Here is a 12,386-nt window from a genome sequence, read left to right as displayed (position 1 = left end):
GAAGTCACAAAGTTCATTTATAAGTGCAAAAAACCTGTCAATCCTAGACTCCTAAACTAGCTACAGAGAAGTCCTATTAAAAATCCAGGATGCAGTGTACTGCACGAGCAGAACAGTTCGATATGTAAATATCTAGCTATTTCATGGGTGGAAAAAGCAAAATTGACACAATTACAGACTTGTCATACTCCACTTCTTTCTTCAGAGTATTGAATGTCACTTAAAACAAAACAAACAGCCAAGTTCATTTCCCGTGACAAACATCCAGGGACATCTTAAAGTCAAAACAGAAGCAACCAAAATCCAAAAGCAAAGGAAACTTTGACAAAGCTTCAGAACCTTGTCAGATGCAATTACTCAGTAAGTGTACTCAAGTCAATGAAAAAGAAGAGCCTCCTTCACCACAAGCTGCTGAGAAGTATTGAAAGGTTTCCCGTGCATTGTTATCCATAGCATTAGCTTCATAAAAAACCAAAAACAACAAAAAAAAGAACTAAATAAAACAAACAAAAAAAACCACCAGCCATAGGTTTTAATGCTAAGAACAGGTGAATAAAACTAATATTGAGAAACCCAAATGGAGTACAGAGCAGTAAACCCCAACAGAATCTCTGCTAACACTAGGGAAAGAAGTCAAAGCGCATATAATTTAATATAATCTCCTTCGTAATAAACTACTCCTTACTGCAATTAAAAACTTCATCGCAAAAATCAGTTATGTTGAAGTAATGAGAATGATTCTTACCTCTTTCATATGACTTGAGCTGCAAACTACTTTGGGGAAAAAAAGGATCAAAACCATAAACATAACAGGATTACAAAAGCTCCAAATGACACCCACAGTGCATGTTGCCCTAGCTGAAAAATAATTTCCTAATAAAACTGAGCCTACAGGTTTGGGGCATCACTGGCACTTAGCAGGAACGATCTCCTTCAGGAGAAGCAGGGAACAATTGTCATCCTCTGGGACCTATTTGTTCCATCAGAATCTGTTTTCCACTTGCTGTGCTTTTGAGTGATTGCATGGTGCTGTTCGTGGAGCCAGTGCACTGTAGATTCTGTGGGTAATTTTAATAGAAGTGTGTTCGATACGGATAAAATAATCTGGTTATTTGGCTTTCCTGTGGCATTTCTGGGAAGCCAGAGTTTTATGCAGTTTTATACTACTGCTGAAACATTGGGGTGCTCCTGTAGCTTAGATACATTAAGTTTTAAGTTTTTAAAGGATTGCCTTCTCACATCCTGTTACCTTTAAATGCTTTGATTAAATCTCAGGCAAAATCTAGTTTCCAGCATGTGGTGCCTGTATAAGCTGTACTTCAAAACCAGAACAGCAGTCAGATGAAACCATGCCCTGGTATCTCTGACCTGGTACCTGTTTGCGTGGCAGTGCCTGGGCTGTCAGGGCACTCCGCTGCTTGCATGGTGGGTCAGACGGGGCAGCACCTAACAAGCAGGTGACCCCTTTCCAGTGCACACATTGGAAAATTAGTATACAACTGGAGGAACAGTTGTGTGCCCTGACATGCTCTTGGCTCTGGAAAGGGGAACATGTTCTGAGGTCGTACAGTGTTGGCACAGAGGCATACGACAGCCAAGAAACGTCTTTGACTGTCCTCATAGCCTCTATCACTTCCTTCAGAAGACATTCACGTTGGGTTTTCTAAAGAAAAGGAATACTTGTTATTGATTGTCATCGCTTCTGCAGCCATTGTTAGAAAACTTGCTTATTTCCTGCCCTCCAGAAGTATTATTTGCTCACCTGTTCTGCCAAAAAGCTTTTAAAAGAACATGGACAACAAGAGAGGTGCCAGGAACACTGAGAAGATGACAAGTTTTTGCCTATCCTTTTTCTTGGTGACAGTAACAGGTTCAAACTGAGATGCAGACTGATGTCCCATCATGCAAAAGCATTTTCTCCCTTATAAATAAATATTTAGGCAGAAATTCAGAGGCAGTTACTAGTGCTGTCCTGGCAATATTGTAAGCGATGGCAGCACTTGGGACCCGAGCCTGGTCCAAGTGTTCTGAGGCTAAGGGTGGGATTTCTGTACCAGAGCTCACTGCTCTTCTCAAAACCAGCGTCCTGCCTCTGGCACTGTGGTGTAGTAACTTTCTTCCTAATAACGTGCCTTGTCAATTGTAACTCCCTTCTACAAAGCAGGGAGGTCTTACCTGCCTTATCTCCACATCATCACAAAAGCGGTCTTCTCTGCCGCGTGATATTATGCAGCTCTGCGAAGTCCAGCCTGTTTTGATGATTGCAATGATTTCTACAGGTGCAAACAAATGTTTTTAAATTGTTCCTTTTGCTTTTTAATATACTTACTAGCAGTTGTTTTAAGACAGACAAACCATTCTAGTTCTCACTTAGCTTTCTACAAAATACAAGGAATTCTTATAAAATGATGCTGTCAGTGTCTTTGCCAAGGTTTAACAAACTGTTTTAATAAAGACTTAGATTATTAAGAGGGAGTTGTTTTAAAGGAAATTACAATGCATATTTGGAAGCATTCTAGATCATTATACCAAAGTATGCTTTTTGAATGACTCAACAATATCCATTTCTCATCTGGTATACGTTCTTTTATATTAATGTTTGGTTTTTTATATTAATGTTTATTTCTTATTCCCTAATTTGCTGTTTTAGCTAATTGCGCAAGATATGCAAGAACAAACACTAATTACTAAATCAGACTCTGGCTTTTAAAAGGCTCAGGGGAAATAAACCAACAAACGGCAAGACAGGGACCTGTTTATTTTCCCTACTCCTTGTCTGATGGGCTGCACAAAGAGTCACAGTATTTTAAGAGAATGCACATAATTATATGGAACAGTGGCTTGTTTTTTTATTATTGGGGGTGGAGAGGCTGCTAATCTGTTTTCCAATCATGGAGTCTTGCCAGGGAATTTGGAAGGTATTAATTGCCATATGGAAAGCATGTTCATAAATGTCTACACACATATGTTGTTATGTGCACGCATCAATTTATGCATGCGTGCATAAAACCATCCTCCTTTGTAAAAAGAGTTTCTGTTGACTTCTTTTTTTTTTTTTTTTTCAGGCTGCACAATAGTTGCTGATCACACACCCCTGAACAGTTCGTGTATGCTGATGGTGGTAATGAGGGTGTTTGATGAGAGTGGGAGTCCTTGAGGAAAATATATAAAATTTTCATTCCATCATGGTCTTCTCTTGCTGCTCCCTCGATCTCATCTTCTACTTTTAGCTTTTCAGTCTGGCGCATCTTTTCACACTCAAGTTTCTGAACTTCAGTGGCTACTGCTTTCTGATTTCCACCCTGAGCTGTCTCACTTTCTTCCCTTGACAGTTTTAGTGCAGTATTTGACACATATCAGTTACCTGAAATATCACATGTTGTCCTTGGGGCTCAGGCAGAACTCTAGAAAGACTGTAATGATTTTGGCTTTTAATTGGTATGCTGATGATTTGTCTTGACTTAAACAAATTTTCAGCTGTGGGGCTTTCTTCATTTTCTTCTTGCTGATGCTGTTTGATGACTCCCTGAAAATGCTCGCTCTGAAAGGATTTAAATTAGTGAAATGCATTTGCTGCAGCATTCCTGTTTACTGGTGGTTAGGAGGAGCCACTTCTACTCTTTCACCACCTATTGCTAGTTGTGCTTTCCATTTGTAAGGGAGAGGGGAAAGCAACACCTTGCTGGATCGTCCTTTTGACCCATGCTGAAAGCAGAGAAGCAGGCAGATCGTGTAAGAGAGGGGATGACAGAGCTACAAGCAGCCACAAAATGATCCATGATGACCACAAAGAACAGGCAGAGCACGCGGCTGTTGGACTGACATAAGGCACCGTGCAGGGTCCTCCTGTAAGCCCTTTGTGAGTTCTCAGCTGAAAAAGGGTGCGAGGAGCTCGAACCACATTGGTGGAAACTTCTGAAAATTGCCTCCATCCCCCAAAACAAAATACTTCCTCAGAACCACAGACTGAGAGCCTTTTTCTTCCCTACCAATAAATGGCAAATTAGAGGAACAGATTTTGGTCATCCATGTGGAATTACTTCAGAGCAGCCCCTGGAAACCAGCTCATCACTTCGGTCTGAGCAAAAGATAGTATTGCTTTTGAACTTCGCCTCAGCAAGGGCTCTTGGACAACCCAAAGCATGCTGCAAAAGCCTCTGGCCTCGGGTGCTGTCAGAAGCAGGTCCCAGCTGAGGTCTGCTAGGTGGCCAGGTCTGCGCGGTACCCTGCACAAGGAGGCTTCTACACAATCTCTGCTGAGGGCACCTCATCGTTAGCTGGTTAAGCATCCAGCACCTCATCGTTAGCTGGTTAATCATCCAGCACTACTCATCATTAGCGGCGGACACGCTTCTCACTGTTTGCATCGCAATGGAGAATGCAGTCAACTGAAATGCCCCGTGGTGGTTTTGTTTTAGCAGGTTGCCAAACCTTCTAGCACTGCTTTTGTAGACTCTTCCCCTTACATTTTAGAAATTGTTCAAAAATTCGCCTGCTACTACTACAATGCTATTTTTTACCTTTTTTTTTTTTTTTTTTTTTTTTTTTAATGCTCCCAAATGAAATACACAGGGCTATAAAATTGAACAGTGATTCTGTTGAGAATTTACTTTGTGAAGACCAGGGATAAAGGTACTTTTAAACACTAAAGTCAGCTTAGAAACACGCTATTCACTGCTGCTCATCTCAGTACAGAAGGATGATGAATCCTGGAAGTCACTGGAAAAAAATACAAGGCTGTAAAAATGACTAAGAATCCAATTGGATTTGTTTGCCAAAAAAAGCCCTTGTAAGGCTTGGCTGAATGAAAGGTGAGGTTCATACCAAAAAACACCCAACAAACCAAAACCAAAAAACCCCCGCCTTTTTTAGTAGGACCTATAGTGATAGGACAAGGGGGATGAGCTTTAAACTGAAAGAGTGAAAGAGGGTGGATTTAGATTATATATTAGGAAGAAATTTTTTGCTGTGAGGGTGGTGAGGCACTGGCACAGGCTGCCCAGAGCAGCTGCGGGTGCCCCGTCCCTGGCAGTGTCCCAGGCCAGGCTGGATGGAGCTTGGATCAGCCTGGTCCAGTGGGGAAGATGTCCCTGCCCATGGCAGGGGGGTTTGAACTAGGAGATCTTCAAGGTCCCTTCCAACCCAAGCCAAGCCAATCTATGATTCTATGAAAACATAGGAAAGGCCAACTGAGTGCAAATACCCAAATTTTAAAACAAGACAGGCTGTCATGCTCATCGACAACCTGAACACATGCTGTCAGTCATCCTCATTCAGTGTCATTTATAGAAAACCAAAGTGAGCACATTGGGATGAACAAAGCACTGACTTCACAGAGCAAAGATTGTTGAATGAATAGATAGCTGGACACGGAAAAGGATAAAAGGGTGAACAAGTCAAATGCCAGTATGAGAAAGCAGAGAGATCAATCAACCTTTTCACTTTCTTCTTCCTTCAGTCCTACTTCAAAAAAGAGCACTTTTTTCTTAATCACCTTTTCCTCCTCATTCTCCTTCCCAAATTTCAAAAGATCCACAACAGAAAACATTAATTAGGTGTCTTTTATGGATTTCAGTTAAGAAAGTGCCCTCTACATAGCAACATTTTAAAATTAAATACTTACACTGAAAGATAATATTATAATTTGAATTCTACACTTCAGAAATATAAACTACAATACAACAAAAAGGACAGTACTCTTGAAGTGGCACAGGAGGTGATCAGTAAAAGCGCACAATACATCATCTCAGGGGCACTTGAGATTATCACCTGTAGGAGCTGGCTGGCAAAAATTAAATACGGTCAATGTTGCACAGAAGAAATAAGTGAAATACAGTAAATTACTGTAGTGAAGCTAATTTGCTGATATCAGCTCAAGGTGCTCTTTGCACTCCTCATTTGTGACTCCGATAGAAAGGTCTTCAAATGTGTTGGTGCGAGAGGAGTGGTGCCCCTGGCCAGCATGTCTCACCCGTTTCTTTCTGTGACAACAGGACAGGGGAATGGAGGGTGCTGGATATACCTGGAGTCACAGGATCGTTCAGGTTGGGAGACACCAATGGAGGTCCTGTCGTCCAACGCCCTGCTCAAAACAAGGCCAGCTATGAAGCTAGACGAGGTTCAACGGTGTGTTGTTCAAGCAAGTTTTGACTGTTTCCAGGGACAGGGATGCCACAACACCGCTGAGCAATCTCTTCCAGCACCTAACTGCTCCCATTGCCAGAATAATTTCAAACAAATCCAATGGGAATTTGCCTTATGACCACTGAAAGCTCTAGTCCTTTTGCCGTGCAACTCTGAGGAACGTCTGGCTCCATCTCCTGTTTTTGAAAGCATCAGTGAGATCCCGCACCCCCTTCCCAAACCAAGCCTTCCCATTTCCAGACTGGAGTAATGCAGCTCCAGCTGGGTTTTGCTCTGCTGATACTCTTTGACACAGGCTGTGGCCTGCAACGCAGACTCGTCGTCCGCTTGTCAATAGTGTGCGTTTTGACCAGGTTGTGGGACTTTACATTACTTTTTAATGTAGTGTGCCTTTCTATTAATTTTGTGGGGTTTAAAACATATTAACATTGATGGAAAATATTGGAAGGTCTTGAATCAGACAAATCTGCATTTCACTTCTTTTAGCAATTTATCCCCCTACCAGAAATTACAGTACTTAAAAACCTGACTGTGTTTTGCTTTTCATAGGTATACAGGAGAATGCCGAGTAAATCTGCCTTATCCCTGGTCCATTTTTGTCTGATTACTCACCGGGATAAAACATGCCCATCTGAGATGGCAATGACAATGCAGCTGTAGCCCTCTAGAAGAAGGTGGACAGTGGCACACTCCTCTCCCTCATCCCACAGGAAAGAAACAGGAGCGCCTCCCTGCAAGCTACTAGCAGAAAGATAGGTCGCCAAGTCAAATTGCTGACATGAGACGTGTTTGGAGGCTCCCATGCACTGAAGTGAGCAGTGCAGGCTCTTGTCCTTTCCACATATTGGTGACTTATAATATGTCCCAGATCTTGAAACAGGATCATGCAGTTCCAATGACGAACCACGGGAATTATGCAGCTCATTCCTCATAACTCTAATAACTTTGGACGACCGCTTCACATGATTCACTTGGAAACCTTTTCTGATCCTCATCATGCAAGAATTTAAAAAAAGGCAAAAATGGATCATATGTTTAAGTGTCAAAAACATCTTTGTGCTTTTCAGAAACGGGGAAACAAGGAAATCAGTAAGCTATACTTCTATCATGAAAGTGTCAAAATTTAGAGGAATGTATTACAACTCAATAAACTGTAAACTGCATTAAAGTTATGACACAAATTTTGTGTAAGTCCACATTGCATACTATTTTCCTTTAACAAACCTTTTTCACAGGCTCACAATGCTTAACTTGCATAATGCAGTTCTCAATATGTTTGGTGTTACATTTAAAAGATTTCATTTGTCCAAGTTTTCATGTGTTATTGAAATCACTGCTTGGATGTGGTACAGCTTGTATTAAAGGATAATATTCAAACTAAACATACAGCTTTTTAACAGATGTTTAATTACAGCAGCTTCTCAAATGCTGAAAACATTTGCGGATCTCTTGTTATTTCAGATGAAACTACTTACTTACAAATGTGGGCTACTTTGGCCCATTATCTTTTCACTGTTGTGGGGCAAGATGAAGTTGGCAGCATTTGTAGCCAAAGCAAGCCAGTTCCTCATTGCCGGTTCTGAGACAAGCTGACCAAAAAAATCCAAAACAAACAAGTAACAGATAAAAAAAACCCATCAAATTGCTCTTTTTCTGAGTTCTTTAAACAAAATACCACTAATTCAAAGTGTAACCTCAGAACTCACCTCCTGCTGCAGCCTTAACTTTTTCACTTGTTGCATTCTCGAACAAGTTGTCCAAGTTTGATTTATTCTTTTATAAATATACAGGAATGCAGTTATTTATTGTTCAACTCCTGATTTATTAAAGAAAACTCTTATTCTCACACTCTTAACTATCTATGTACTGGAAAGCTTCAGCTTCAAGCAGAGGTGGAAGTCTTGGTTAATAAATGCAAAGCCAGTTGCTACTAATAAACCCCTATGGACTAAACCACAATTTTATTATGTTATTAGAAATCTGAAAGTCGATTTTGTACTTTCTGACATAGTCCTAGGCTCAATAGTGTCACAATACCATCTCTTCTCCATCTTCCTGAGATAGGTGAAGCCTGCTGTTCTTCAACCATAGCAAGGTCACTCGTGAAATACAAGAGGGATAGGCTGAATGCTTCCCTCAGCCTTGGTGAAATTCATCCCTTTGCATGGGACAATGGCACTGGGCTCGGGGGGGGGGTCTTCAAGAAGTGCACTGGGCTTGTGCTGCCCCTCTGCAGAGAGAGTCACTCCATTTCCACAGCAATTCCAGTACTGCCTTCACTGTGAACGAGCTCTGAATGCATAATGTTACATCATCACCTTCCTTCTTAAAGCCCATTTTCTGAATAAGAAGCTAGTGCAAGTGAAGGGCAAGGAGAGGAAGTTAGAGAGAAAAGACGAAAGGTTTGCAATAACACACACTAAAGATTTTAAATAAATATTTTAATTCTATTATTGGCATTTACAGGTAGAAAGCATACAGTATGTTACAATTTTATCAAAATGTGAAAAATATGGATGTTACATAAGTAACAAATGTAAAAAAAGTATTTTTCTTACCTTCCCTGAAAGTAAGAAAACTATTCAGCATAGGAAAATATTGATATAAAAACACAGCTTAGGTAAAAAAAAAAAAATTGAAGTTTTTACACAGTATGATAGGTTCATCAGATCTGCATGAAGATGTAAGGACTTTGTGAGGTTCTACTTTACTTAAAACATCAGGGAATTTGGGACAAACAGTAAGCTACATTAATGAATCTACAAGTAGTTTTCCCTCATATCCACTCCATAATGCTAGAGTGCAGTAATCTTCTATACAATAAATAATTCTTCAGTTTCCATCATAGAAAATCATATAATGCAGAAAATGCCACTCCAAGGTCACAAAGGCTAGGCAGTGCTTTAATAATAATTACGATAATACTTATTATAGTGCTTTATAATGTCTAAGCACTTCAGACGAGTTAACTAATTAGTCCTCACAACACCCCTGTGAGGTAGGTAAGTGTTTTTCCTACCTTTCCATAGCACAGACGGGAGAGCGAAATCTGGGGAGAGGCACAGGCTGCAGCAGCAGCACAGCTGAGATGATTGCCCAGGAGATGCAGAAAGTGGGGGGTTTTCCCCCCTCACTCCCGCTGACCAGAGCTGCTGCCGCTGCTGCAAGCCAGGCTGCTTGGCTGGGCTAGGGCTGGCAAACGCCAGTCGCTCCCCTCCTACTGGAAGCACTGGGGGGGCGGGCAGGGTCTGGGCTTAAGCATCCCAAAACATTTCATAGAGATTCAGAAGCTCTCACACAACTTTGTCAAAAAAGGGAAAAATAATAAAAACAAACAAGAAAAAAAAAAAGGGGGGGGGGGGGGGGAGGGGAAGGGAAAAAACCAAACCAACAAACAAATAAACAAGCTGAAAATTAAAAAAACCAAACTCCTAAAGTGCTGGCTGGCTCGAGCTGCTTCTAGCACCTCTTGTATGGAATAAGACTTACAGCACTGTTGCCAGCAATTATTCAAGCTGATTTCATCCATAAAGTCACATGTGAGCAACTGCAGGATATGGTAACTGTGTTTTCTGAGACACCTTACTACTGTAATTCCTTCATTTACCATCCTTCCATGCACTTCCTCAGGAAAATTAAATCCTCAATACTCTTGCATCGTAAAACATGTTAGTAACTGGAGACAATATGCACATCCTTCACAATTAAAAAAAAAAAAAAATTAGTTCATTTTCAGATCAAAGCATTATTAATTTAAGAATCACAAACCAAACAATGGTAAATAGGAAACCTTTTCAAAGGCTGCATGCCGAATATCTTGTTTTCAAATACAATGCATGCAGGAGAAATAAATTCACCCAAGCATAATTAAATTAAAAATGTTTTAAGTCTCTTTCAGCAGCATAATGGTTATTATTTTTAAAGTCTCCTCCAACCAAACTGGCCTGGGGTTCAAATGCTGACCTTTGCTTTTCTACAACCATATAACGGTTTGACCAGTCCCCGTGGCTTTGCGCTGGGGCAATACCAGGAGAGAAACCCTATACATACTGTTCTGCTTCCCCATCCTTGGAAACAGGCTTCGTTGTACCACCCTTGCCGTCTTCACTCGCTGCTGCTGCTGCTGCTGTTTTTTCAGGAAGTGATGCCAAATCTTTGAAAACATCCACATAATGCCCAAAGCCCGGGCCCCAGTTCAAGAGGTTATCCCAGTTGAAGCTTCCCGCTTGCTGCCCCAGCTTCATGGGCAGGGAGCTCTCCCCCATGCTGGCAGCGGTCGCCTGTGCCCCCACCGGCCCCCCCTCGCCTCGGCGGCCAGGGTATCGCCGGGGCTTCAGCCTGGCGCCGTAGTTGTCCTCGTCATCCGCATCGGACTCATTGACCTGGGATAACTTGGGCATCCTGGAGGTGTACGCTATGGGCTTATCCCTGTCGTACTCCATCTCCGAGCAGGTGAAGGACTCGTGGGAGTCACTGTCAGAGGAGGACTCGGGTGCGGGAATGCCATCGGCTGGGTTCCTCGTCCGGGACAGGGGCCTTCTGCAGTCCTCCTCAGAAGAGGACCGGCCATGGTCTGCGCTGCAGATGCTGGGGTTTCTGGGGCGAGGGGTGTTCAGTCTCTCCACCTCTTCAATGGACAGCCCCACCGGAGGAGCAGTTTCCAAAGGGATCTGCCCAATGGGCTGCTTCAGGCGGCTTCCTGGTCGGGAGCCGTGGCTCGCCATGGTCTGTGGACTCTTACTTCTTCTCCCCAGCCGAGTGGCGTAGTTAAAAATGCCGGGCTGGCAGACATCGCTGTGCATCTCCAGCGGGCTCCCTTCCCTTATGGCGAGGTGCAGCTCCCTCGCCGGGCTGTGCCTATAGAAGGTCGATGATTTGGAGAAGGGCGCGGGGCTGTGCCGAGACAGGGGGTTGGGAGTAGGACATGCCGAGTGGCTTAGAGATGTTGTCCTCAAGCCCTGCCCATAGGCGGGCTGGTAGGTCAAGCTGCTGGCTCCCAGGGGCATGGGGGACTGCCGCGCGAAGCCCAGGGGGCTGTGCCTCTGGATAGAGAACTTGGGGGTATGGCTCCGGAATTGCTTGTAGTGCTGGATGATGTCGGCATCTGATGGGGCAATGCTGCTGGCATTGTCGATGTCGTAGTGCTCGATCTCGGGCTCAGGGGAAGCCAGCGGGGCACTGGGGACTGTCTCCGTGGCATGTGGGATGTCAGTTTCATCATAGATGAGATACGGGTTTTCTCGTTCAATGATGTCGGGTTTCGGGTTCCCTTCAGGCTGCTTCCTGACGGTCATGTCATCGCCATAGGGCGGGATGTTGTCAGGGTCATCAAACGCCACATTCTCGCTCCCTTTTTTCTTCTTCTCCTTTGTTTTCTTCTCCTCTTTTGGGGCTTTTGACTTCTTTCCTCGACACTGGTTGCAGAGGATGAGGCTGAGGACCAGCAGTGCCAGGACTGTCGCGCAGCTGCCCACAATAGCTGGCACAGCCCAGAGGGGCAGGGACAGCTCGGTGGGGTGCGGGGCAGGCAGGCAGGTGTGGCCACCATTGATCCCCGCTCTACACTCGTGGCCTGGGGCGCATGAGACCCCCAGGCATGCCACCACCGCCTCGCACATCTGTCCTGCATATGCCTCGGGGCAGCTGCAGGTGAAGCCGGTGTGCGCCCCGGGCTCACAGCTACCCCCGTTTTGGCAGGGGCTGGAGGCACAGGCGCCCGGCGGGACGCACTGGTAAGCGTGCCACTGGTTGATGCACATCAGCTCGCCCCAGCAGGGGCTGCTGGCACAGACGTTGGGGCCGCGGCAGCCGATCTTCACCGAGGGGTCTGTTTTGGAGAGAGTGGCGAGGTTGTGCTTGCCGGCGAAGGGAAGGCTCTCCCTGCCGTACTTGATGTAGGAAATGCAGCCGTCGAAGCCTAGGAGAAAAAGCAACAGTCACGTCAGGACCTGAACGCAGGGTGTGTGCCACCAAGAGATGCCAACGACACTCTGAGCACCAATGTGATGCTAGAGGGGAAACCTTTTGGATCAGCAGATGACAAAACCTGTGGTGTGCCTCTTGCTCCCTGAAATGAAAGGGGAAACACAAACACAAGAGCAACAAAATGGAAAACCCAATGCTACGGTGGTGGCGACAGCCTTATTTCATGGTTTTAAGCAGTGTCTAGGGTAAACCACACTGCTAGTTACACATGTGAAGCTGCCGTATTTTCACAACTGAATCTTACATGCACTGAGCTT

General features: G+C 44.0%; 1 protein-coding gene across 1 annotated transcript in view; it reads right to left on the bottom strand.

The window, feature by feature from the left end:
• Positions 1-8,571: 8,571 nt before the first annotated feature.
• The window catches only part of FAT4 (FAT atypical cadherin 4), a 150,858-nt gene continuing 147,043 nt past the window's right edge, over positions 8,572-12,386 (bottom strand). The window contains exon 17 of the mRNA XM_040612771.1: positions 8,572-12,061. Within this exon, the coding sequence (XP_040468705.1) occupies positions 10,185-12,061 (1,877 nt within the window). The 3' untranslated portion in view covers positions 8,572-10,184. The remainder of the gene's footprint in view (positions 12,062-12,386) is intronic.

Source organism: Falco naumanni, chromosome 1 (assembly GCF_017639655.2).
Source record: "Falco naumanni isolate bFalNau1 chromosome 1, bFalNau1.pat, whole genome shotgun sequence".
NCBI lineage: Eukaryota > Metazoa > Chordata > Aves > Falconiformes > Falconidae > Falco > Falco naumanni.
This window is presented reverse-complemented; position numbering and strand designations above follow the sequence as displayed.